The sequence below is a fragment of the Drosophila tropicalis genome, unplaced genomic scaffold, assembly GCF_018151085.1.
Source record: "Drosophila tropicalis isolate 14030-0801.00 unplaced genomic scaffold, ASM1815108v1 contig_859, whole genome shotgun sequence".
Classification (NCBI taxonomy): Eukaryota; Metazoa; Arthropoda; class Insecta; order Diptera; family Drosophilidae; genus Drosophila; species Drosophila tropicalis.
Window position 1 is genome coordinate 3,879,926 of NW_027173353.1, and position 27,143 is coordinate 3,907,068.

The following is a 27,143-nucleotide window of genomic DNA, read 5'->3' on the forward strand; positions in this document are numbered from 1 at the left end:
TGTGGCATGTTTCAATTAATTGTTTAATTGGGGTATCAAATGTGGGCAAAGGCAACTCACATTGTTGGGCAATTGAAGTATAATTTTTTAATATGCTAATTAAAAAAGCGCATTCAATTTCTTTGTTACTAGTTAGCTTAGTTTACTTTAACTTCTTAATTGATGGATATCCTTAAGGATATAATAAATGTAGCCTCAATAAAGCCACAATGAATATTTTTTATTATTTATCATTTAAAAAACATAAATTTATAGGCTTTATCATTATGGCAATAACTTTAAAACGAAAAACCATAGAAATGAAATATTCATATTTAATATTAGGCATTATCTAATTGTTAATCTAAATTGTATGTATGATTATCTCCACACAACAGATACTTAAAATTTGTTTTAGCTTGTTATGTCATGGGGTTTTTTTTTTGTTGATTAAACATAATTGCTCGGCACTTTAAGCGAGAAGTCGGCACTTAATTACACACGTAGTCCTTGCCCAGCATGGCCCAGCATGTCCTTGGCTGTCAATTACGGTGTGTCGGACATGTGTACTGCATCGGTATCAATCAAGCGAACATGTTAAAATAATACCAAACAAATTAAATGCACTCGCGTGCGAAATAAATTTACATGACTATTAAATTAAAAAACAATGAATGGACAGAGCGACCAGTCAGAAGGATGAGCGTCCTGTGAATGGGGGATGTTGGGTCGGGGATGCGGATTTGTGACTGCCATCGTTTAGTCAGTTTGAATGGCTGTCCATAAAAATGTTTCATTGACATGCTAGAACAGTTGGCCAATGTTTGCTTTTAATTTTAACCGTTTGGAAACCTTTATTCCTCTTCATAATTTGTCAATTGTGAGCTAATTGATTTCCATTTCCGGTTTTTCCTTCTTTGCAGTACTACGTTTACCACAATCAACATGATGGCCACCTCACAGGATTACTTTGGCAATCCCTATGCACTCTTTCGCGGTCCACCCACCACACTGAGACCCCGCGAGTCGCCATTGGGTGTGGGTGGGGGAGTCCATGGCCATGCCCACGCACATGGCCATGGTCATGCCCATCCGGCGTATGCCGCACTGGATTTGCAGACGCCGCATAAGCGTAACATCGAGACGGATGTGCGGGCACCGCCGCCGCCATTGCCGCCGCCACCGTTGCCGCCCGCATCGCCTAGGTAAGCCACAAACTGTCGATATACCAGGCGAAGGGGAGCGCAAACAAGACAAGCAAAGAAATCAAGTCACAAAAACAAAATGAATAAAAATCCAAAATGAAATGCATATCATCAGCAACACATCAACACTTCTTCTTCTCTATGCTAAGTCTTCAATCAACCCAAACGCGCAACCAAACAAAAAACAAAAAAAAAATGAAAAGAAAAGAAAAGAAAAATGAATACCAAAGTCAACGTCTAGTTTGAATTTCGTTTTGTTTGTTCCTATACTTTCCTTTTGACACGAGTCCTTGCAAGAGTTGCGAGAGAAAAGTATACTAAAGTAAACTTAAATAAAAGGCCCTTAAATACTTACGCCCAAGACAAAGTAAATGTTAATCTAGAGTAAAGTAGCCATTTTATTGGGAATACATTTCCATTGCAAATGGACCCCAAACCCATCAAATTGAGAGAGAGAATGTCACGAATGCAAAAAAAAAAGTGTTTGCTACGCTATTAAATGTAAGATAAATCGAATATATACAAACATACTTAGTTTAAATACAATTTAGTAGACTCTGATTAGAGTTATCCTCTGTAAGAAGCAACACCAAATCAACATAAAACTTCTAACTAACTAACAAGTAGAGAAATATTTATCAGATACATTATATAGATTACATATATACTTACTTACTTACTTATAAGAACTATTGCAGAGCATTTCAAGTATTGCACTTGTACCGTACCGAAGAGAAACATTTCCTTGATTATAAGTCAACAATGGTATACGTAATCCTTACAATCTCCTAATCAATATGAATTTAGACTAAACGATTAATACGAATATACCTACATACATATACATATATACTAATATAGTTTATGCTTACGAAACTAACATACATATTATAAATATTTAGTAGATGAACAGCTAACTTTGAGGGTCCATGGGTTCCCACAACTAAGTATACATATATACCACATACAAACATATATTATACATAATCAATTGATATTCTAAATTCTTAACGCCTACACTTAAATGCCTACTAAAAAAAGTGCTAAAATTTAATCAGTAAACAATAAACGATATATTAACATCTAATGCTAATACATATGTTAACATAAAGTATACGTAGACACGCCTAAAACTAATTGAATTGAAATTGAAGAATTTTTCCCATAAATTTTATCAATGCTCGAACTTGATTTAAAGCAATAAACGCAAAACAATAATATTAACTAGTATACACACATCTTAATCAAATAGTCACATATTAAACTAAAGTTATTACTATTAATCATAATAGTTTATGCCTAATCACAAATAAGAATACTTAATCCCACAATGCACCATGTAAAATGCAAAAACTTTCTACCCAAGAGTACAAATTATTAAAGAACAGAAAAATTGGTAGTCCCTAATTAGCTCTAAGATATTGTAAAGCAAACACTTTTTCATAGTGACTCAAAAAAGTATACATATAAAAACCAAAGAAGATGATATCAAGCCAATTGTCAGATTTATGATGGAGCCCCAAAGCGAATATTATTGGAATATCTTCAATCAACATAACCAGCTGCCCCCCTTTTGGAATCCCCCCAGAAGAATCTACTCATCAATCAACATTTAACCGAAAAGAAACCAACGTAAAGAAAGCATTTTCAACTCTCTCAATATCAATATATTAGTTTAGTAGTTAATTCCACAACAATTTATACATTTCTCTCATGAAAAACAAATGGAAAACAGATAAAACCATCAACTGCAATCAACATACTCTAACCCCTTAAACAAACCTTTCAACATGCGCGGTAAGTCAATAGCCATTTAAACTTAACAAAAAATATATTGCAACTTCCAATATGTAGTAGAGAAAAACTCTTAGCCACTTTAACCCCCTACATAGAACTGCATTCGAGCCAAGGATCGGAGCTCTCTGCATGTGTAAGCCAAGTGATAAGCAATCTGTAGAGGCTTAGCCTTTAGGTCTGAAACTAAAACCTCAGCATACACTTAGCTGCATTGTGCGCATGCCAAATCAAAAAACAAAATAATATTACAAAATCCTATTTACTGCCTTCTCCAACAAGAAAAAACAACAAACAACACTTTTACAGTTCAGCAGTAACATGCAATCAACGAACACCCGTTAAAAGACCAACATGCAAATAAATACTTAAACAAATGCAAGATATCAGCAATTCTTTCATTAAGCCCATGAATGTCCAAATCAAATCCAACGGAAGTGTCGTAACATTTGATAAAGAAAAAGAACTAGCAGACATGCAAGTTAAAGAGTTTGATACTTGTACTAAATTAAATGATTCGAGATATATTAACTCTGATATTAATTAACCCATTCAGAACTAACACTCTTACTGTTTGATCTTGAAGAGCATGTGTCAAGTTAATTTCAATGCTAACAAATTGCGACTTTCCTTGACTTGAAAAGGGAGGAGTGAAAAAATTGCAAATTGCCGGCTTTGGTCATGCACTTCCGGTTCACGGGGCGACTGAATTAAGTAACACATGTAAACGTCAGAAGGGAATTGCCGGTTTCTTGATAAGGGATAATTGTCGACAAGTCTTGAATTTTCACGAAAATACTCTAGCTTTTTGTTAAACTCTGACACTTTTACGCTTGTTTTGCATTCGAGCATAGCAATTAGATTATCCAAAAAGCGCCATAAGCAACTGGATTGTCTTTGGTTTCGGTTTGTCTGTGGCTGTGAAACGTTTATTATAGACTGTAAGGCCATTTAGGCCATACTTGCTGCCTAATAGCCACAAAAGGTCTAAACAAAGACAAGTAATCATCATCATAATTATAATAATAATAATTTCAAGTAGATGCCCCAAGTCATGTAACGCCATTAGGACAGGACAGGATGCTGAAGCATCTGAACGATGCCAAGGTGCGGCTGTAAATGCAATTTAAATCTCTCTGGCTGACTTCGTCCTTCTGGCTTAGTCTAATGAATGCAGTAGACTGTGGAACTGGCACAGGACAAATATACAAAAAGATGAGGAAGAGAGAGAGACCATAATGAATGAAAGCCAACACGCACTGACACCGATATACAGCAGGAACAACAACAACAACAACAAGGAAGTCCTTGTTGCTATTTGTTTATATGCTTCGTACACATCCTTTTGCCCCTCACTTCATCTTCTAACCAACTAAGTAGCCAGTAGCAAACATGTAATTAAAAACTTAACCCTTGCCAAGTTCATCTGAGAATTATGCCTTCTGATTGTGATGGGGACTTTAGCCGGAAATTCTACCAATAAATCCAATTGATATTGACTTGAAGCAAACAGACTCAAGTGTTGCCTGTAATTGCGGAAGTAATCAGACAGAGAATAGAAAAAAAAAAGAGCAGAAACTTTTGTCTACAAAACAGGTCAATATGACACATTTTAGTTAAGCTTTAAGGTAGCTCGAGGTAGGCAATATATAGACCAAACGATGTCCCGAAGAACTCAGAGATAAGATTATCATTTCCTTATGGAATTATCTTTTATGAGTGTCCAAATCGTTCGAAGGAAAACAGGACTTAAATGTATTCTAATTAAAGAAACAAGAAGTGATGGAATTGATTAAAATGTTTCTTGGATTTCTCCTCTGTGCTGTCACCCACAACTGGCATAGTCAACTCAAAGGCTGGATGACTAGAAAAATGTTCTCATTTCAAAATTCTCATACTATACAGAAGAAAATGTTTGTTATTCAGCCTCAACATAAGAATACATATATCAAATCATATTTGTCTTCTATTTGTTCTTCCAAAAATGAAATTAACTTGACCCACAAAAAAGGGCAAAGAGGGCATTATTAAATATAAAAAGGAAATTAGCTGACTGAATCAAAAACTATATTTTCCAGTCGACTTATTTAGCTAATTGGAATAAACATTATTTTATTATAAATAAAAGTTTATATTATATATTCACAACAATAAGATTTAATAATTTTAATGTGTGTTTAAATATATTTTTCTCTCTCTCTGAAAATCATTAAAAATTAATCAAATAATTTTAGCTATAATAGAATTTTAGCTAAATTTTCAGAAAAATGTTGATATACCGATAAGTTGGTCAAATTATTAGTTTAACATGACATAATCATTCAATAGTTATGAAAGACTCCCATATAGTTGAATATTACCATATGGAATATCCACAATTAGCCAAGTTACATTGAACAAGTAGTCACCCTCGGGAAATGATAGAAGTTTGCTTAATCGATAGTCCATAAAACTGGCAGGTAGTTTCTCTATCATAAGATCATGCTGGAAAAGTAATTAAAATTCGAAATATTTATTAAGTTAACTGAATTTGAATATCTTTCTCTTCTTACATCAAAGGGACACGGGTGGTTCGCATTCATGTAGGGAGCGAAAAATTCATAGAAATACTTTGAAACAGGATCAGACCCTTTGGAGTTCCTTAGGAACTTACAACCATCAACCGTGAAATTGTAGAGAAATGGCTTGTACCCATTGAATCGTTTTAACAATGCCAAATTGACCTGAAATTTATAGTATGTACATTTAAAAATGAATTTAGGCACACAGAAACTGTTGTGAATTACCATAAAATTAGTAATAGGAATTTCATGCATATTGGCCTTAACTGAAAAGTATTTGTAACTTCGGTTCACAGATTTCAAAAAACAATATTCTATATGACAAAATTTGTCAACAGGACAATAACACTTTACGTTAGTAAACTCAAATTTGGAATTGACCATTGTGAGCACAATCAGAAATAAGGCAGATATTAAACTAAAGGATGACCACATCATTGTCAGTCAATTGATCGGTAGCAACTAATGTAACAATAGTTTCTAATATGTTTTAAATAATTTCATTGATTTTATGTTTTCTAAACGAAAACTCTCTTCCCATCATTATGTATTATTAAAAACAAACCAATCATAATCGCATTTAAATCGCATTTACGCTCAAAAATCGATTTTCATTACAGTTTTACTTGTTCAGTGATTTCAAAATAAGAAAATTATTATTTTGGCTTGATTTTGTTTTGTTTCCTCAGGTTTATTTAGTTAAGTACACTTGTGATTGCTGAATTTATGAAAGAGTTCCATAAATCTTAACAAAAGTTCTTGGAACGCCATCAAATATCCAAATAATATCGAATAAATAGTCACCCTCAGGAAAAGGCAACATTTTGGACAATCGATAGTCCATAAAACTTGTAGGGATTCTCTCCACAAAAATGTCATGCTAGCAAAAAAAGAAGAAAAAGAAATAGAAACTTAATAATAAAACCTTAATATTCATGATCACTTACATTGAATGGACACTTGTGGTTCATATTTCCGTAAGGTCCAAAGAAATCGAAGAAATATTTTTGTACTGCATTTCTGGAATTTTCATTACCCATAAATTTACAACCATTTTCTATAGTAAAATTATATAGAAATGGCTTATATCCATTGAAACGTTTCCACAGTACAAAATCCATCTGAAATTTTGTTTATTTAATAAGTTTATTAGGTTTATTCAAGTTTTTTATACATACCGAAAATTCGGTTATTGGTAGTTTGTGTAAATTAGCTTTAATCGACATGTATTTGTAACTACGATTCACGGATTTCAGAAAACAATATTCGAAACCACAAAATTTCTCATCCCGGCATTCACATTTGACGTTGGTAAACTCAAATTTTGAATCGACTGTTGTGAGTAGAACAAAAAACAGGACAATCGAAAGTAGAAAACTGAAGGATGACCACATCATTGTCAGTTGCTTGATCGTTGGTAACTAATGCCATTTGCCATTATACATTCAATCATATAGTTTTCAGATGCTTTACTTATTTAATTGCTATAAATACGAGCAGTTTATTGTCAATGAGTTATAAATAAAAAATATTAAATATTAATTAAGATTAATTGAAAACTCTATAGTCCCCAGGGAGTTAATTCACAAAACTCTCGATAAAGAGATAAAGTTCTGGCAATTACATATCTTAGTTTTATTTATTTCCACTCATTTTTAACATGCAAATCCAATAAGTTATGAAAGAGTTCCATATACCTTAACATAAGTACATGGCTTGCCAAGAATTAGCCAAGTGACATCGAACAAATAGTCACCTTCAGGGAACGGCAATAGTTTGGTCAATCGATAGTCCATAAAACTTACTGGGACTTTCTCTACAAATATGTCATGCTGCAATTAAAAAAAAAAAAAGGATTTACCTTGATTTGTTTAAAAATTTCATCAAAATTCTATGATGACTTCACTTACATTGAATGGACACTTGTGGTTCATATTTCCGTATGGTCCAAAGAAATCATAGAAATACTTTTGTACTGGATTTCTTGAATTGGGATTAGCCATAAATTTGCAACCATTTTCAATTGTTACATTATACAGAAATGGCTTGTACCCATTGAAACGTTTCCACAATACGAAATTTAACTGAAATTTGAATTATTTAATAAGAATCAAATATTATCAAGTTTTTTTTTACATACCGAAAAATTAGTTATTGGTAATTTGTGTAAATTAGCTTTGATTGAAATGTATTTGTAACTACGATTCACAGATTTTAGAAAACAATATTCGAAACCACAAAATTTCTCATCCGGACATTCACATTTGACGTTGGTAAACTCAAATTTTGAATTGACCTTCAGGAGTGCAATGAAAAATAGAGCAGACAAAAACACAAATCTAACGGATGACCACATTCTGGCGCGAGTTTAAATCGGTTGCAACAAATAATTTGTGTCGATAAATTATATAGGAATAAAAATGAAAATTTTCCAGTCGATTTGCGGCATTAATGGAGGAGACATTTAGTATAATGCGATATAAATTATAAAATATTATATTAAATATATACTAAAATATCAACAAATTATTTAAGAGAAAACCTTTTTTTCAAGAATATTTTTTCTGTATATTGATTTGATTTTTTTCTTTTACTAAAGTTGATTTTCTAATGAAAATTTTTCCATTTTTCGTTTTTCTTTTTGTCTTTAATCAATGTTAGTCATACCAATTAGATAAAAGTCAACTACTTCTTAGGTAAGAATATAGTTTCGGTTGGCTTTTTCTTAAGGATTTCAAGAAAAACATTTTCACTCAGTTTTGATAAAATTGTGTGATTTTCAGTTAAACCTTTTGTTTATGGAAATCGTTTCACATTTTTTGACTAATTGGCTGACTTATGGGAATGTAAAACCAGTGACAGCATTTTATTTGCAAAACCAGAAGGAAAAAAAAGAACAAAAAACCAAACAACATAAATAGTGTTAGATTGTCGATTTAATAATTCATTCAAAGCAGAGACCAAGAGCCAAACAAACAACAAAGAAGTTGTGACACAACGAAATGCTCTTTATAATTAACTTTCGTCAACTGGCAAGTAAAGATTTCACACTTTGGTTGAAAAAGGAAAACGGCAAGGGCAGGGCAGGGATTGGAAGAGGAAAGGTTGCCTTTCTGGTGTTGACACCGCAAATGCAAAAGCAAACGGAGTAGCAGCAGATGGGTGGATGAGGGACGAAGACAATGACTACAAATGTGACTTCGAGTGCAGTTGAGTGAGGCCAACGGCATAAATCATAATTTCAAATATTTTCACAGACATTGCCTTCTAACTTCCACCCATTCTTTGGCTCTGTGTGTGACTTATCACTTGAGCAAATGAACTGGCAGTTGGAAGACAAACTTCTCTTTCTCATCGCTCTGTCTCTGTCTATTCCTTATTCTTGGCTGCCTCGTCAACATCGTCATTGTCACATTTGAGTCACATAAGTATTCAACTTTTCACCTGCAGCTCGGTCGGCTCTTGATTTACTACTGATTACATTTTATATATGTATGTATGTTTGTGGCAAATGTCAGTGGATTTGTTTGTAAAGTTGGAAAAATAAATATATGTAAATTATCCATGCTTTGATTTCCCCCTGGACGCCAAAAACTAGATCTAGTTGGTCCACTGTCTGCAAGCTAACACGTTGCTTTTAGGGGGTTATGCGGGGCGTATGCGTAATAATATGGTGTTTGTTTGCAAATTGAATTAGTTTAATTAAATGGAAAATGACCTCCACACAAAATTTACCTGCATATTGTGCGTGTATGTGGCAAATTTTGCAAAATTTAATTACTAAATTTATAATATGCCCCTACGGCTGTTAAAGATTCTGCACTTAAGCTGGCATTGCCTTTGCCAACAATTAATTGCTGCTATAAACAAACAAATATACATACATACTTAAGGTAAATTTATTAAACATTACGCATACGCACTGCGGCATGGGGTGCGTAATAATTGTACGAATATTGCACTTACCTTTTTGCCAATTTGGGTCACTTAATGTTAAAGAATGTAATATTCGTCGAGGTTATTAAATTGCCAGACAAATGTGACTTCTTGTCTAACTAGACAATGGCAAATCACGAAACTCTTGACTCGCTAGTTTACAGAGTCACGTGCCAGCTAGATATATGCATACACACACACATAGATGAAATTCTGAGAATGATTACATGGAAATGGGTATGCGAAACGTAATGGAGGGGCGAAACAAACAGACAGTTTCCATTTGGGAGTTGGAGTAGCGGCAATGGAGGGGACGGAGGAGAGCTGCGTCTGAGTGTTCCCGTTGCATATTTCATTAAAAATATTGCATGCCATTGCCTGCTTGAGTTCTTACTGCTTCACTGCACTACACAAACCCATAACTAGACGACCGTTGTTGAACAACTGCAAAATGGCGCGCACACACACACACACACACCCATACACACACACACTTGCATCTAGGCACATGCGTAACACTTAAGCGCCTTGCCTACTAAAGGGTAACGGTAACAAGTGCGTATATGCATCAAGGCAAAAAACAACCTCCCGCTCAGTGCGTAAGTGGGCTGCCCCGCCCATGTTGAGCGCTCGAGTGCTATTGCCATAGGACGAAAGGGGGCGTCATTTGTGCGTGGGCGTTCGAGATGGCTCTGGCCTGAGCTCTTGTTTTCTTGTTAATGTGCGTACACCCATACAAAAGGTGAACGGAGAATGAGAAAAGTGAAACTTTTCTGCCTCACAACAAACTTGCGACCAAAGAGTTTTGCCTCATTTCTTTTCATTCTCCCCTGCCTAATGCAACTTATTGAATTTTAGAGTGCCTCCGCCTTAGCCTGGCTCGTTTTTTTTCTTCTTCTTCTTTATTTTACTCCCTTCTTACGCCATTATTATTTTATATATTTTTTTTCTTATTTTAATTAATGCATTCGGTGTGGCATGATAAAAAGGTGGGGAGACGAAGTGTAAGTACAGTTGTTTGCTAAGTAAAAAAGCAGCGCCTTTTGTTTGCCACTGCCTACTTTTGTGCGGTGTCTCGTAATGTGCCAGCCGCAACGTATGCAATGCTTTAGTCTCCTCTAGCATCGCCGTTAACGCTGACGTCGCCAGCAGCGTCGACGTCTACGTCAGCTGACATTGACAGCCAGGCCGGGAATCAGTAAGAATAAATATAAATGGGGAGGAGGGAACAAGCATACAGACAAGACTAAGCAAGAAAGCAAAAAAAATACATGTAACAATACAATTTAATCTAATTAACTTATGACATTTAGCTTGAACTACTTTGCCAGAAACACAAAAAAACAAAAGCAGGGCACGCAAAATTAATACCAGTAGCAGATACTACAATAGGAAGGAACACAATAGTCCCAATGGCAATGAAATTTGACACGTGAGCAATCGAAACGATATTTACAGAAATTTTAAAGTTCATAACAGATGTTTAAGAGGCAAAACTTCAATTTTTCAGCTTAAACACTTGTTAGCCATATTTTGTTATTATTATTGATCAATCAATTGTCTTATGTCTTATTAACCATTGACTGTTTAAGGGATTGATCGGGATATAAGTGGAAATTTGCTCCCAAAAGTATCTAATAAGCTTCCGATAGAACTACCTAGTAGTAAAGCTTCAATATGACTTCCTTTAGAACATGAATTAAACGTTAACAATGGATCCTCCTCCATCCTCATGACAGCTCACGAAACCATCCCTGAAAACATTTGAATTGTCATGGCAAATCAAATAAGACAATATTGCATATATGTATAAGTATACCCCACCTCTCTCACCCCTTGCTGGTAAGCGGCTTTAGTAATTTTCCAATATTTTTGCTGTCAATTCGTTCACTGCTTTTTCCGCGCCTTTGTTTGTGGGCCAGAGCCAAAAAGGCAGTGGGCATAACCTTCAGGCGGCACGTCACAGTTACCTGGTCTTCCACATTACCTTTTTGGCGCCATGTGTTTGGCCCATAAATTCCACTCAAACGACAAGCTCAAACAAAAATTTTTACTATTTCACATCTTATCTTTTCTTCTACTATTTTTCTGCACTTATTGTCACTTACATTTTGTTCACTTATGGAGAATTTTGTTTGGGATTCGCTTGGAATGGTTTAGTAAATGGCAAAACGTCGTGAGTACAAAATCGTCAGCCGCTTGTGGTCCAAGTAGTGAGTCGTTGATTTCCAATTCTCAGGGCTGACAATTAATAAAGTTATTTCAATGTAATTGATAAATTGATGGACATTTAAATAGCTGCCCGGGGGACCATTAAACGGAGCATAATGGTCAAATATTGCCAACCATTTTTGGGGCCGGCAAGAACAAGAAGTTTAGCAGATGAGGGCCGAGGCCAACTGGGGCCAAAGACAATGCAAATTTCAGACCAGATTCCGAGCCAATGAATGACATGGGCCAAAGCTCATGGAATTGCCCATTTTGGCCACTGGCATTGAAATTGCCAATGAAGCTATTTATTTGTGGCGGAGGTACGGGAAATTGCTAAGCACAATTGTTGCTTCTGCCTGGCTAGCTGCCTTTATGTCGGCGGCTTTCTCGTAGGTGTCACTTACATAAAAGGCACCGGGCTGACTCTTAAAAGCAAGAAGGAAATGGGGATGCAAATCAAGGAGAAGAGAATGGAGAAACGTGCAAGGCGAGACCAGCCCCCGCCGCACGTGTACGTTTGTCTTTGGCTCTGTCTTTGGGGGGAACTGCAGGAGCACTTTTCGCAATTAGCTCAACGAAATTATCCGATACCGTATCTGTGTCTGTATCTGTATCTGTGTATCTGTGTATCTGTGTATCGGTATCTGGTATCCGTATCTGTTGCATGCAACAATTTAACTAGATTAGCCCCCGCCGTCGATTGTTCTCCATAAAAATGGCATTCCTGACGGAAGACTCGTCGTCGACGGTCGTCGTCGTCGTAATCTAAATGTTTAGCCTAGACATTTGATGGCCAACATGCTCCGTCTAGAGTCTTGAGTGGCAGCTTCAGCTCCGCTGTCAATCGTCTTCCTCTTGGCAATCTTGGCCGCCAGCAAAGCAAACGGTGGCACTTACAGTTGCACTTGCGGATTGAATTGGATTGGATTGCATCCCAAAGTATGCAATTATTGTGATCCAATCCACAAAAGCTGCTAGCCAAGCTCTTGGTGGGCGTTCACTTGGTGATGGGGCCAGCATTAACCCATTGACCTTGTTAAATCGTAGCGATATGTGGAATAATGTAGGCGTATTTGTGCTGAATCAAGCACGTTTTTGTGCCACATTTTAGTTTCAAAAGGCGGCTGCTGCTGCTGCTCATTTCAATGATGTCTTCGTGGTTGTTGTAACATCAAATTCGACACCCAGGAAAAATCAATCGCGCAAATCTTATCATTAAAACATCAAAAAAGCTGCCAGCTTCAGCAGCATGTAAATGTGGCCGGTGCCAGCAACTTAATTTCCAGTAAAAGCCAACGACGATGGCGACACAGCTGCAAACATCAGCGGCAATCAACGGCAGACAATCAAATGGCAAGAGGCAGCAGCTAGGCAGCAAAACAAGCAAACGGCCAGGATAAAAATCGGCAGGTGGCAGGCTGAAAGGCAGGCAGGCCAAAACCCAAAAGATGCAACTACAGCAGCCAAACAGACTGCTGACTTTTCCATCAAATGCTTAGGACCGGTTTTTCTTTCGTTTTTGTGATTTTTCAAAATCGCCTTCGTGTTGGCAACTGTAGATGTAGATGATGAGCAGGATTAGTCGCCACATTGACAATGCCTCACAGTCTCCTACATTTGTATGGGTGTATGTATATCTGTAGATCTTCATCTTTATATATCCATCTTGATATCTTCAACATTTGCATCCTCTTCAGTGTTTGCTCTAGCTTTAGCTTTTCAGTGACTGAGTGACTGACTGACATGTAGAAATTATGTATCTTTTTCGTTGCCACATGGCAAACTCATTAGATTTAAGTTGCCTTTGGCTACTTAACGCCCCATTCTATTGGCGTGCAAAAGCTAATCAGTGTCAATTGTAATTAAAGATATGGCACACACACACACAGAGAGAGAGAGAAGTGGGTTGAAAAGTTGTTTTCACAGCATATTAATTCCTGGTATTAAAAGATGACTTACCCATAGGGTTAGATAATTGTCCATTTCATTGTTTCTTATGGCCCGAAAGAAACTTTTGGTCGAAATCTAAAGCCAATTAAAGTAGATTTAAACAAAGAAATTTTCCAGATCTAGAAATGCAAGAGAAATTTAAGTAATTGCTTTTGGTTTTAGTTGCTTTAAATTATGTTTATTGTTTCAAATTTTTGCACTCATCTCAATTTCAAGATTGGCCAACAAACACACACAAACACACCGCCGATGAAATAACTAGCCTAATAACTTCATCTTCATTGCCGCCTGCCTTGGCCTCGCTCGGTCGGTCGGTCGGTCGGTTGAACAATTTGTTGACTGTTATATATAACAGTTGCCACAAGCCAAACGCTTGCCAGGACAAAGCGTTTTACTATCCCGGGAGTCGTTTTGGCGCTTTGTCGTTGCAATCGTTGGATGATGTTGCCGCTTGCTGTTGCTGTTGTTGGTGTTGTTGCTTTTGCTGCAGGTGCATCAGCAGCTTTTTGCAATAAATCTCAATTTAAATGGCGCCCCATGCATGCGTGGCCAAAACGGTGCTTGGTGCTTGGCCATCTATATCTACTGGTTTTCCTTCAGCTTTCAACTTTAGCTTTCTTTCTTTTCTATTTTCCTTCTGTCTTTCTTTCTTTCTTTCGAACCGCGCTCATTTGTAGCAGTGCGCGTCAAATTTGTTGCCGAACCAGTTCAGCTGGCAGCTCCATCTTGGCTTGTAGATCTCTCGATGGACTCATCGCCATGGCACATTCGAACTGTATTCTTCTGTGTCCGTTGCATTTTGGAATACGATTTACTGTGCCAAAGCGCGATCATTATCCTAACGCAATTTATGCGCCTCAGCCGCGCCCCATGCCCAGCCTAATTGCAACCAGGTTGCACTTGTGCCATTGTAAGTCAGCTCCACATTGCAGCCAATGAATGTTGATAATCATTATAAAAATCGAACCTCAGATCAATAACAACAACAACAATAACCGGTTCTGCACGCGTCACCAGAATGCCACAATGGCAATTTAAGTTTTCTCACACATGGTTCTTTCTATCTTTTAATACTTTTACCTTCCTGCCATCAACAAGATCGTTTGCAAATAGATCCTCAAACATCATAGCAAATCTCCCTCAACACGCCCATTCCCCCAACCGATGGACATTAACATACCTATCAACGGATTTGTCGGTCTTTATCAATTACGCTTGCTTGGAAATTGGCATTAGCATTCGATTCCCTGGTCCGTTAGGCCTCATGTGATTATTGACAACCTTCGTTAACGTGTGATGAAGATTTATTCGAAAGAAGCTTAAACCTTGGGATTAAATAGCAAAGCAAAAAAAAAAAACCATTAAAACATTTCCTGTGTTTTTTTTCTCTTCTATAAGATTTTAGCTATGCGAAATTTGTATGAAAGAGATCTTAGGATTTACATTTCTGAATCTTCCTTTAACTTTAGATGCAACGAATGAAATCTATATTTAAAATCATGATCTTAAAGAATTTAATTTGTTTTCATAGCGTTTTGAATATAAATGGATCCAAATAATGAACTCACATTCAATGGTTTCCTTTCTTTTCATTACCAATTTATCAAAATTAACCGACAACTTGAAAGATTCACTACAAAAAGGATAAAAAGAAAGTTACAAATGTTAAAAATTCCAAGGTTTCAAAGTCTAACTGACTAGAAGTACATGATTCTTTTTGAAATTTATTGAAATCTAACTTAAATACAGATTGAGGAAGTCAAGGATAATAAAATATTCTCAGAGCCAATTTCGTAACCAATTCTTATTCTTTTACTAGCTAAAACAAGGAGTTTGTATTAAATGTATTCTCATAAATTTGTAAAATTCTTTCTTTGTCTATAGCATTCCAATTCATCGATTACCTATCTGTGCACCTGAACAATTTATATTCGATTCCCTATGCAATGGAGACAGTTAGACTTACTATATATGTACATATATGTAGATATTTACTAGACCAAAAGGACACACACACACAGAGCCAAGTTATAAGCTGTCAAAAATTCAGCAATATAAATGTTACAAGTTTCCCCTCGTTTTGTTCATTGGCTTACGACAGCCGTCACAGGGCCAAAATGGATGATGCTGTAAAATTGGGGGAAGAGATTTTTTTTAAAGGAAATGGTTTAAACAGTTAAAAATTCTTTTTAAACTATTGAAAATCTTTAAAATAATCTCAAATTACAACTAGTTGGTTAACATCCGTCAGCTATCAGGAACAGTTAACTCTTTCAAGGACATATAACGGGTGTACAGATGACAGCAGCAACAACAAATAACAAGTGCAGTCAATGGCCAATACCAAAGTCATCTTCCAACCAGGAGATAACTTACTTTATAGAAATTTTAACAGCCAAACAAGCCGACCAAACGACCAAACGACCACACGACCAACGAGCAAACATAACAGGGAACTATAACAAGAACAGACAGCCTTGATGATAGTCAGGCGATAACAGGGAGCTATAAAAAAGAAAAGACAAAAAAACAAAAAGGAGAAACACCAACAACAACAGAGCTGGCAAAAATGTTGGAAGGAAAAATCGAGGAATTTTCAAGTGGATTACCCAGTTTTTTTTTTTTGCTCTCTGTGACTGCAATGTGAAAATAAATAAACTTGTGGCATGATTGGCTCTGCATGATTAGTCACATGCTGAAAGCAGAGAGAAAGAGATGAAGCTAAATGGCTAGAGGAGAGAAAACAGGAGGGAGGGAGGGAGGCTACTGGTGGTGGTGCTGCTGCTGTTGAGCTTAATAGAATTGATACGAGTAGCAAGCAAGGCCGACCATAAGATACGCGAAAGATAGGCTGCAACTGCAACAGCAATGCCATTTATGCCGGCAGCAACTTCTGCAGCAACAGCAACAACAGTTATTGTAACAATAAAATTAGCTAACGATATAAAGGCAAGGCTATGCTAGGTAGAGCCAACCAACAACAACTAGCAACAATAACGGCAAACTAAGACAAGCAAATGCCGTTCAGCAGAGAGTCGTCAACAGGAACAGGTGGCAAACGTGGCACGACCAAAACGGGGTAAATGCAATTGCTATTGCCCGTTGCCCGTTGCAACTCCCAACTCGTGTACAGGTTTCAGTTCAGAGCTTGAGTTCAGCTGGCTTTTTCGCCCCTTTTTTTCCCAAGTTAGATAGCTCCTCTGCATGTAAATCATATTCAAGCCTCTCTCTCTCTCTCTTTCTCACTTTGTTTCTTATTCTTTTGTTTTTGTTTTATTGCACTTTATTTGGTATTCAATTTTCAGGAGAAATTTTTGAAATTGAAGACAAAAACAGCAGCAACATCCAGAGTCTAGGGCAGCCAAACAATTCGTAATTGCCTCAACCTGTTGCCAATATCTTTTTTCTTACCCTCTCATCCCACCCTATCTGTTTTGGCCTGGTCTATTCTTGGTGTTCGAATTTATTGATTGTCTGCTTCACGCTTTTCATGTTTGCCATGTTATTTGTGTTGTTATTGCAGTCTCGTTATTCTTAGTAGCAGTCTTCTTACACACTTCTCCATGGCACATTTCTATCAGTTTGCCATTCTTGTTGTTACTTCTGCTCTGTTATTGAACTGTTCCATATACATATACTTCAATTATTTGTATGGATTTACATTCGAAAGACCAATCAATATACATATATGTATATGTACGTTGCATAAATGAATTTGCCAAACTGTTGGTGATAATGAAATGAAACAATTGCAATTTATGTTAAGAATTACATGGCATCTTTAATTGGTTTTTCTAGACAAACCCATCGTGTCCCACCGGGCGTATGTGTAATGCACAAGTTTTCTCCAAAATAAATTGCCAATTGCTGATGAGCACAATTGGATAATCATCTAAATCGAATTCAAAATCCATTTGTAACTAAATGTTTTCCTACTCCTGATACGAATCAAAGACAATTTGCACCACCAATACATTCACATATTTGTCTCCATTAGGTACCTTAAAATTGAATGCCAGCATTGCTGTAAAAGAGGCAATTGGAAATCTTTTGCCCGTTCAGCTTGCAGCGTTCAATTAGAATTAAAATATTAAGGACATTGAATCGACAATCGACAAATTGTTTGCCATAGAATGTTACAACAAAATAGGAGAGAGATAGAAGAGTTCCCTAGAGAAGAAATAGTTTTATAACATAAAATAAAATAGATTGGCTTGGGTCTTCTATCTCTCTCTCTGTTTTGCTTGTTTTTATTTCTCCAAAAATTTACTTTTATTTGGTTTTTATGGGACAGGAAAATTATCATTTGAAGGGCTCTAACAATTTATACAGATTCCTTCATTAAATTTTCAAATATTTTGCCATAACTTTTGAAAGAAGTTTTCATTTCTTAATAGAAAATTGCAAAGAATCATTTAAATCTGCTTCCTATTGACTGTTTTTTCTGATTTATGATTTATTAGTTTTATAGTCCTTTATGTGAGTCGATGGCATTTAAAAGTCTATTAAAAAGTGGACACAGATTTTGTTTTTCTCATCTTCCGTTTGGTCTCTGGCCTTGTTTATGTTGTGTCAGTCTTAGCATCTGCTTATATTAATTGAATATATTTAAATAATTTAAAACATCATCCATCATAACTAATGACAGACAACGGCCACAAAAGCCAACCAAGAAAAACCTCTGCTATGAAAGAATGAGAGACATGGAGAGAGAAAAAAAAAATCAATTTACATAAAAGATGCATACGCCGTGGCGCCCAGAGTGCATGTGGCTGGAAAAGTAAGAAGAAGAAGAGAAAATATTCAAAGAGCCAGCCAAATGGTCACTCAACTGGCTATTGATGCGGCAAATGTACTAGCAATGGCGCAATGCGTGCGCCATTAGAAAGATCCCCGATGGGCAGCCAGTTCATTGGGTGTCTCTCTCTCGTTCTCTCTGACTGCCAGAAGAAACCGTTAGGATCTGCACAGCACAGCGGAGTTTCATTGATGGCCCCAAACACTGAGAGCCAGGCCAAGTCAATCAGACAGTCAACCATCCAGCTAGACAGACATGCGCAGGGAATACTTGATGTCGATGGCTTTGGCCAATTGGCTGCAGTTGCCCAATCCCAATGGGTTGCCCCCAAGGATCAATGGCAGGTTTATGCCGTTATTGGCCATTTGCCGTTGTCTAATGCATGTTAATTTTATTTACGGGCCTCACAATATTATTGTTATTACTTATAGTATTAGTGGGAAACCCGAAAGGAATCATTTGATAGTTAGAGAGTGTTAATTTGCATACCCTTTACAAGTTCTTTAGATGTGACTTTAGTTTAGTTAGACTAGTTTGGTTTATCTATAGAATATTTTCAACATCGCAGAGAACATTTGAACATTTTTAATTGGTTTTGCCTTTAGTTGCAGTTCTTCTTCATCTTCTGCTTGCTGCAATTGGCAATTTTCCTTAGGCCTTTCCATTGATCCATTTGAGCCAAAGTGAATATCTTCTTATAATTAGCCATGCTGATTTATTTGCCTCACTAATAAAAGTTCCCGCTGCGGCCAGTTTTTGGGCCACTAACTAACTATGCGAGACACCTGCAACGAATGAGCCTGAGCCTCGGCCTGAGCCTGATAGATACTTTCAATTGAAAAAAAAGTTTGACTCTACCGATTAGTGCGCAACAAATTGCTCAGATTTATTACGCGCAGTTGCTCACCAGCAACAACAGCTTATCAGACAGAGAGAGAGATGGAGAGAGAGAGAGAGAGACAGCGGGAATATCGATCGTGGCAGCGGCTTGCCAATTTTGGCAACGGCAGCGTTATGAATTATTAGACACTATTGACTGCCGTCGTTCGATGCTGCTACCAAATTTGTGCCCGGAGGATTCTGGTATATCCGATACTGTTGCCGATGCTGGCGACAACACCAACAACAACAACAACGAAAGCAATTTGTCAGCACAGTCGCACAACGTGTCTCAGAGCCTGAGCCTCTGACTGAGCTTGAGCCTGAGCCTCAGCTAGAGCCTGTGTCTAAGCCTGAGTTTGGGCAAAAAGCAAATGCCAAATATGGCCAAGCCATGGCAAATGCTTAGACTACGACTATGAGCAGCTGCCTTTTCCTTAGCCAGTTGTTGTTGTTACTGTTGTTGTTGCTGTTGTGCACTTGCGCATGCGCATTTATCGTTTACGTTATTTCTTGCCGCTAGTTTTCCAGTTAGCCGCAGTTAGTTGTGCTGCATTTTGCTCAAAGTGAAAGATTTACGCGGCCTCGGCCTTCCTTCTTGGCCAACGTGTATAAATATTCCCTACCACACTTTGCCCCCGTCTGACTCTGCCTAGTTGCCTCTGCGCATGCGTGCCGTTATGGTTTATTTAATGCGTTTTGAAAGTGCATTTTCATGTTCGATGAGATTGATGAGAAAATTTGATTTATTTTTTTTTTTCTCTTTTGCTTTCCTACTTACCTATCGTATGCTTAGTATGATTTTCCTCTCCCTGTGTGTCCCTCATACCAATCGGATTCTCTCTTTCTTTCTCTCTGTCTCTCTCATCGTCTGTCAGTTACATATGCAGGTTGCGGCATTTTGTCAGAGGGACAGTTAGAAAAAGGCCATGGCCGGCCGTTAAATTGTGCATCGATCTGGTTGAGATCGGGCCAATCGGCATCCCATATACCATAAATGGTCTTTGGGTATGAGAAATGTGCTATGCATTGATGGGGCTGGGAAATGTTCACAAGAATGACAAAATGTTGGGATGGGCATTTACTGAATTACTTTTGGCCATATATGTATGAACTTCGGTCAAATGAAAAGCTCACACCGGACAGTTAAACAATTAGCCAAGTATATACTAATTGCTTTAAAAGAAAATGGCATATTTTAAAGTACTGAATAGAAAACAATAGTCGAAATTCCAAATTCAATTTGTCCCACTTACAATTGAAATAGCTTTAATAAGTTAGCTAGTAAGTTTTTCCAACAAAAGAAAAGTAATTAGATTCAAATAGATATAGAAATTGGCAAAACAATGAAAATTATTATATTTCTATTGTTAACTACTTAAAGTGTTTTGAAAATAACGAGAAAGAAACTAAATTTAGCTGCACCGATGCTCTGATACCCTTTTTTACCTACTTAAGTGTTTCGTTTAGGTTTTACATATATTATTGTCCAATTGAAACATGGAAAAACTGAAATACCAAGTTTCAGTCTTTTCTAATTGAGGTCCTGTAATTGATAGTGCCAGATGAACAGACGGAGATGGACATATTCTCATACTGATTTAGAAGATATATAGTTTATGGGGTCAGACACATCTCTAAAAGGGTATAAAAGAGACACTTTGGAAAGTATTGATAAGGTTTTTCTTATATTTTACATATCTCAAGAGAAACTCTGGCCAAATGAAATGCAGTTATAATTCAGTCTTTTTTTTTCTACTTATCCACCTATAAAACGGTTTTCTTTTAATGCACTCAGACAGGAAGAATGTTACATTCTGTCTTGTTGTTGTTGTTGTTGGTCACTAAAAACAGACGAAGGCTTCAGATGATGGTACATTGTTGCCAATATTAGTTACCCTAGCCAATTAATTGGCATGCATCGTAAAATAAAAATCTAAACGTATTGATAACATAGATAAAGGCCAATGAGGCGGCGCATAAAATATTCTTACCCTTCCCTTCTTATACTCCTCTTCATCATCATCCTGGTCAGACCTTTCGCTTCTTCATCGTTATGGCATACATAAACGCATCGTTAAAGGCAGCAGCAGCATCAGCAGGAACATCATCTCCATGAGGAGCAACCAACCAAATGCACCTCGTTATAACTGGCCAAGCGTCATCATCATTGGGGTCTGCTTATTACATAAAAATCACACACCACAGGTGGGGGGTCAGGTATCCAACGTACTTGGGATGCTTTGTCAACAGATTTAAGCAGAGCACTGTAAGAAATTTTAATAGGCCTGCTCCTGCTCGTTGAATTTGAAATTTCGTTTTGGCCAGTGTAAGGCAAAACAGTTTGGCCACATTCCCATAATTTTCCTGTCGTATGTTGCATAATGTTTATTAATGCACAAATTTTTACGATGCACTGCGACAGAGGACCTTCAACTTTAACTAGACGACTAGAGATGCAGACGAACCGGCCACACGATGCATTTTCAATAGATATAATAGAGATTTAGGTTTAACTTCTAGTTAGTTAATTGCATGCGATGGTGGATGGTGGTATGGTGTATAGCAATTGCTTTTAGGCCTTAACAGCATTTTTATGACCAGTTTTCTTCTGTGGCTCACACTGAGTGTTTGTTGTTTACTGTTTGTTTGCAACAATTTAAATTGCAACCATTTTGCAATTAGCCACGTTTCTGCTCCATTTTGTTGTTGTTGTTGGTGTTGTCGCTGTCACTGATTATTGTAAAATGAGACGGCGAACCAATCCCGTCTAAGCAGCAATCGTCTAACGGTCGAAAATGCTTAAATGCTGTCGCCCAGCTGCTGGTGCCTCAACGCCTGGCAATTAAAATGGCAGCTACAAATGTTGTTTGTAGCTTTTTGCAGTTTTGTACCGACTGTGGATTGTTTTGTAGCCTTACCTGCAATAAGTATTCACTTGCCACTAGCAACATCATCATCCTAATCATCATCATCGTCTTCCTCACCCACTTGATCCACCTCATTGGTGGCCGCCTTTGTCTGGTAACTTTCTGCAGCATTCTCTCAAGCGCATATCAATTGAGTACACCTTCTTCCCTGTCTGCAATCTCAATCGATTGCTGTTTGCCATATATACATACATATGTATGTAGGTATGTGTGTGTGTATGTATATGTATTAAAGCATTTGCCAATATTGCTGCGAAAACTCGTTGAGCTCCATACACCCGCTCGGCTTGGCGCGTGTTTTGTAATGCTAGCTCTTGGCTCTTTTACTCTTGGCTGATTTCGCTTTGAGAACTTAACCAAACCGAACCACCCACCAACCCATCAAGCCATCTATCCCAGCCATTCACCCCCACCCATCTAATGGAACTATCTTGCCGTCAATTCTCTACCGACCTTGACCAAGAAAGTGCCAGTGAGTGTGCGCTACGCACAAGCGTTTTCACTTTGTGAGTGTGTTCGTTTGTGTGTGTGTGTGTGGGGGCGTAGGTGTGAGTGTGGGAGTGGCTGGTGCATGTCATGTCAGCTTTTCATTACATGACTCGAACAGGCAGCAGCCCTTCACATTTTACCTTTAACTTTTCCAAGAAAAGTCTTTGCCATTGTTTACGCGTTGCATTGAAATTCTCAGGCAATTTCTCAAGTTTTGCACCAAAAAAGACATTTGCTGGTTGTCAATAATTTGAAGTGTACGTGTTTGCCTGTCATCTGACGGCTTCACAGTAATCAGTTGGCCTGGCTGGCAATTCTGTTATAGCTGCTGCTGCTGCTCCTCCAGTGGAGACTGGCTCCAGTAAGCTGCAATTTGATAAACGTGCCGACATTAATGCCGCTTGACATGAAAAAGCGTTAAAATATATATAAAACACTGAACAGAGCCGAGAAGAAAAAAAGAGGATGAAATACTTCAGCCCATAACAACGGACAAAGGAACATAAAAAGCTTCAGGGACACCTAACTGGTCAGTAATTCTGTAAACGGAGATGTCCTACAAAGCTAAATTCCTTGTGAAGGGCGACTTTTTATTGCCTTTTAGCCAGCAAACAAATTGACAGCCACATACTAAGCGATTAAGTCAGGAGCGGACTTAGTCCTTACGACGTCAAAACGAAATATGATCCTTAAAAGTTGAAAGAGTCTCGTATTCTGCTATAACTAATCAAAAATTGAAGAAATAACTCAGTTAATTTAACCCCAAAAATCGAGGGAAATCGTTTTGGGGACTCATTCTCTTCAAAATAAACTGAAATATTTCTAAACTCAGTTTATCTATAGACAAATAGTATTCAAAAACAACTATTTTGTAGATCCTTTATACATTTTTCTCATTTTATCAGTTGTATTTCGTAGACCCTTGTGGTCCTTGTAAATCCCGCACTGAACCATGGAGAATAGAATTTTCATAAGTCTTACATTTCAAAGCATCACAACTCTAAGATATATTTAATTATTATTGTTTTTTTTTTGTTTTTTTGTTTTTTTGCATTTTAAGTAATGACACAATATAAATTTAAGCTCGGTGAAATTGGCTTTCACAATTTTCTATGCATTTTGCTTAAAGCACAAGAAAAATTGAATTTATATAGTCGGAAATTGGACACCTGCTGGGAATATTGTTGTATATTAAAAGCAATTGCAATATCTATCTATTTTATGAAATTTTTAATAAAGGCTCCCCATGTCCATTCTCTTTATATCATATACATATATATTTCTCTTTGGTTGGCCTATAATTTCAACTCATCGGGCAGTTTACCGCTTATGACCCTAATTAAAAGCAGCCCCATAACCGAATCAAAAATTCACACGAAACCAGAAATATCGGCGCCTTTATGATCAGAGCATAAACTGTGCATTTTGGTATATAGAAATGTTTTTTACAGAGCGACATCAGCATCAGCATACATAGAAGCGGGCGTGCGATGCAACCGTGTTGCAACTTTTACGACTGCCATTGCCAGTTACAGTTAGCATTATTAGCTGCTGCCTCCACAGCAGCAGCAACAGCAACAACACGACTCCAGTGGACTCTTGAGTGGACTTGGACAACAACTGCAAGTGGACGAGGACGCTTAATGACTTTAATAATCCTGTCACCGATCATTAAAAAATCTCTTTCGAACACAACACACAAAAGAAATTCCATGGCAGCTTCAATCAAAATAAAGTAAATGCTCTTCCTGCCGCTAAGACTAAAACTAAGACTAAGACTATCATATCCAAGGCGTCGCTAGGCGGTTTTTTTTTTGTGATTTTTGGTTTCCTTCTACCATTTCGTTTTTTCCTCGCTGACAATGTTGATCTGGCGACGATGGCGGATGGCTGATGGCTGCACGGCTCTGTTTGTTCTCACATGGTATTCAAATTTTAACAACATTTTAATGATAACCTCAGCGAACATTAAAACTCATTCAGGCATAATAAACATTAATAACACTTTAATCCTCTCTGAGGGATAAGCGGAGAGCGGCAAGTGGAGTATGTACTTGCAACTGGATGTTGCAAATGGAAGCTGCAGCTGCGCGCTATCAAAATAATCAAAGGAACGTCTGATGGTCAAAGAGGGGAAGGAAGAACCCTGAAAACCATTGCAATCTATACACTCAAAGAAAAAGGGCTCCTTTTATTATTATTGGCTTTTATTTGTGTTTGATGTTTTTCATTTGCAAGTTACTCCCATTTTGAGCAGTGTAGAAAGCCGCCAGCTTGGAATAAATAATAGAGAAACTTGTTGCTGTTGTTACTATTGTGGTTGTTGTTGTTGTTGTTGCTGCTGCTGTTACCTGGTCGCGTTGTAAGGCTATAAAAATGCATGTTTGCTAAATCAATGCAACAACTTGGGGGCATGGCAGCAAAAGCAACAGCAACAGAATCAGCAGCAGCCAGCCAGCAAAACAGGCATCCCACATGGACCTACCAACCAACCTGCCCACCTTTCGCTTGGCATCCTTAGCGCAATTCCGGACTTTACTTTGACTGTGTGTGCGATCTTGCCACTTACGTAGGCCGCAACGTGTGGCAGGTTGCCGTTGCCGTTGCCATTGCCATTGCCCCGTTCACTCGATTGCAATGGGCCCCCATACCAAGGTCTTTGAGCGTTTGTTGTTGTTGTTGTTGTTATTGCTGTTGCTGGCAGGCCAGATCATTTTGCTTCCTAGTTGCATATGTGTCCGCGTTCTGTATACGCAAGCGAGACAGAGACAATAAAAAATGGTTAGAAAAAGAAGTGAAAAGGAGATGGCGATCGCTTACTGTGACTTGGCCAAAGCTGTTGGTGGTGCTCATGGTGGTGGTGGTGGTGGTTGCCTGTCCCTTGATCAGCTTGGTATGCACTGGCGGCTAATCGACTAGCTTTGGGATACATTCACCTTAGAATAATGTTGTTGTTGTGTCTGCGTTCAGCACCGGATATAGCAAGTTTGCGTTACAATTAAAATTATGAAATTACGTTAAATTGAACAATAAGAGAAAAAAATTAACTAAATCTGCTGCAAATGGGCGATTTTTACTGTACTTTAACCCCATGATTAGGGTCACGGGTATACTTCGAATCGCCAATCACTTCCTCACATACTTCCTTATGTGCATCGGATAAATTGTGTAATCCCAAACGATTTCTCTGCACTTCATCAACCAACATATCCCTTTCGGTAAATGCCTCAGATCGAAGGATTGTCTTAGCTTTTTTTATGGCAACAACCAAGTCCACTTCGCCAGGAGTTAAGATGACACTCTATAATCATTTAAACAATTTTCCTAAAATTATTTGTACTTATTTTTCCTAAAACTTACCTTGCAACAGAAAAGAATAGCAGCAATCTCCTTATATACCATATAGAATATTATGGGCATCACAATCAGGAAACCAATAAGGACATACCACAAATTCAATTCTGGAGAAGGTACTATATATCGTGGCTGCAATCTGTCTATGGAATATGGTTCATAGAAGAAACGGATAAGCTTGAATTTTATCATCTCGGATGTTTTATTTGGAAGAGTCTTCATAATTGTATCAAATCTCAACTTCCAATGAGAACCAACTTTGGGTAAAATTACATCGTCCATGTTTTCTTCAAATTATTAAAAATTTAGTTGAACAGTAGGAAAACCCGCGTTATTTATTAAAAAATAAATAAGTTATATGTGTGTGTGTGTCTGTGTGTGTTACTTGTTTTGTAATAAAACTGTATAATGAAGCAAATGTCTTGTGCTTGAAAACAAATGTCCCTGACTACTTGGATCAGCTAGAAAAACACAAGTTTTAAATCGGAGTCTATAGGTCACACATTCGACCAGAATAATGTTTTATATGTTACTTTTTCTTGATCACGCCAACAACACGCCGACAAGAGTGGTAAGAGAAAGAACCACATTTTGCACATAGAGTCAAAGATCTTTGGGTTTAGTTAAGGCTAGGTTCTTGACTAGGTTTGGCCCGTTCAGGGCTAAGACTGTAACTGGCTGCGTAATAAACATAAAATTCAATTTTCATTAAGATGTTGCCTGATCCCTTGCCAATTTACCGTTATATGGCCAGGCAGCAGCAGCAACTCTCTCACTCATTCCACTCGGAAAGTGGCCCTAGGAAAAAGAGTATTTCAATAATGAATTCGAGATAAGCGCATTGGCTTCACTTGTCTATGTAGCTTGAGGTCCCCGGGTACATTCACTCTCACGTCTCTGTCGTCTCTGTCGGTGGAGAGTTCTATCTCGTTTCTGTACAGTGTGCGCCTAGTTGGATGGCCAAACATTTGTTGTTGTTTAGGAATTTGCAGTTTTATACGAAGCAATCGCGCAGTGAACCGGACCAGGCCCAAAGGTTTCGCAGCATCTCGCTCAT

The 27,143-nt window shown here is 37.6% G+C and overlaps 1 protein-coding gene and 2 long non-coding RNA genes across 6 annotated transcripts in view; 1 reads left to right on the forward strand and 2 right to left on the reverse strand.

Moving 5' to 3' along the window:
* fru (fruitless) overlaps window positions 1-27,143 on the forward strand; it is a 142,743-nt gene that overhangs the window by 32,813 nt on the left and 82,787 nt on the right. For 3 of the 4 annotated variants that reach the window (XM_068298126.1, XM_068298119.1, XM_068298125.1), the window contains exon 2: window positions 903-1,184. In XM_068298126.1, the coding sequence (XP_068154227.1) occupies window positions 925-1,184 (260 nt within the window). In that variant the 5' untranslated portion in view covers window positions 903-924. Of the gene's footprint in view, window positions 1-902; window positions 1,185-2,356; window positions 2,982-27,143 lie in introns of those variants that run through there. The other variant, XM_068298122.1, reaches the window with a different exon arrangement.
* On the reverse strand, window positions 7,160-7,603 carry LOC137583235 (uncharacterized). Its single transcript, XR_011033385.1, has 2 exons — window positions 7,450-7,603; window positions 7,160-7,371 (listed from the first exon to the last, which is right to left on the reverse strand). It is a non-coding gene; the product is annotated as an uncharacterized lncRNA (long non-coding RNA).
* LOC137582661 (uncharacterized) lies at window positions 24,919-26,484 on the reverse strand. Its single transcript, XR_011033305.1, has 3 exons — window positions 26,093-26,484; window positions 25,553-26,033; window positions 24,919-25,477 (listed from the first exon to the last, which is right to left on the reverse strand). It is a non-coding gene; the product is annotated as an uncharacterized lncRNA (long non-coding RNA).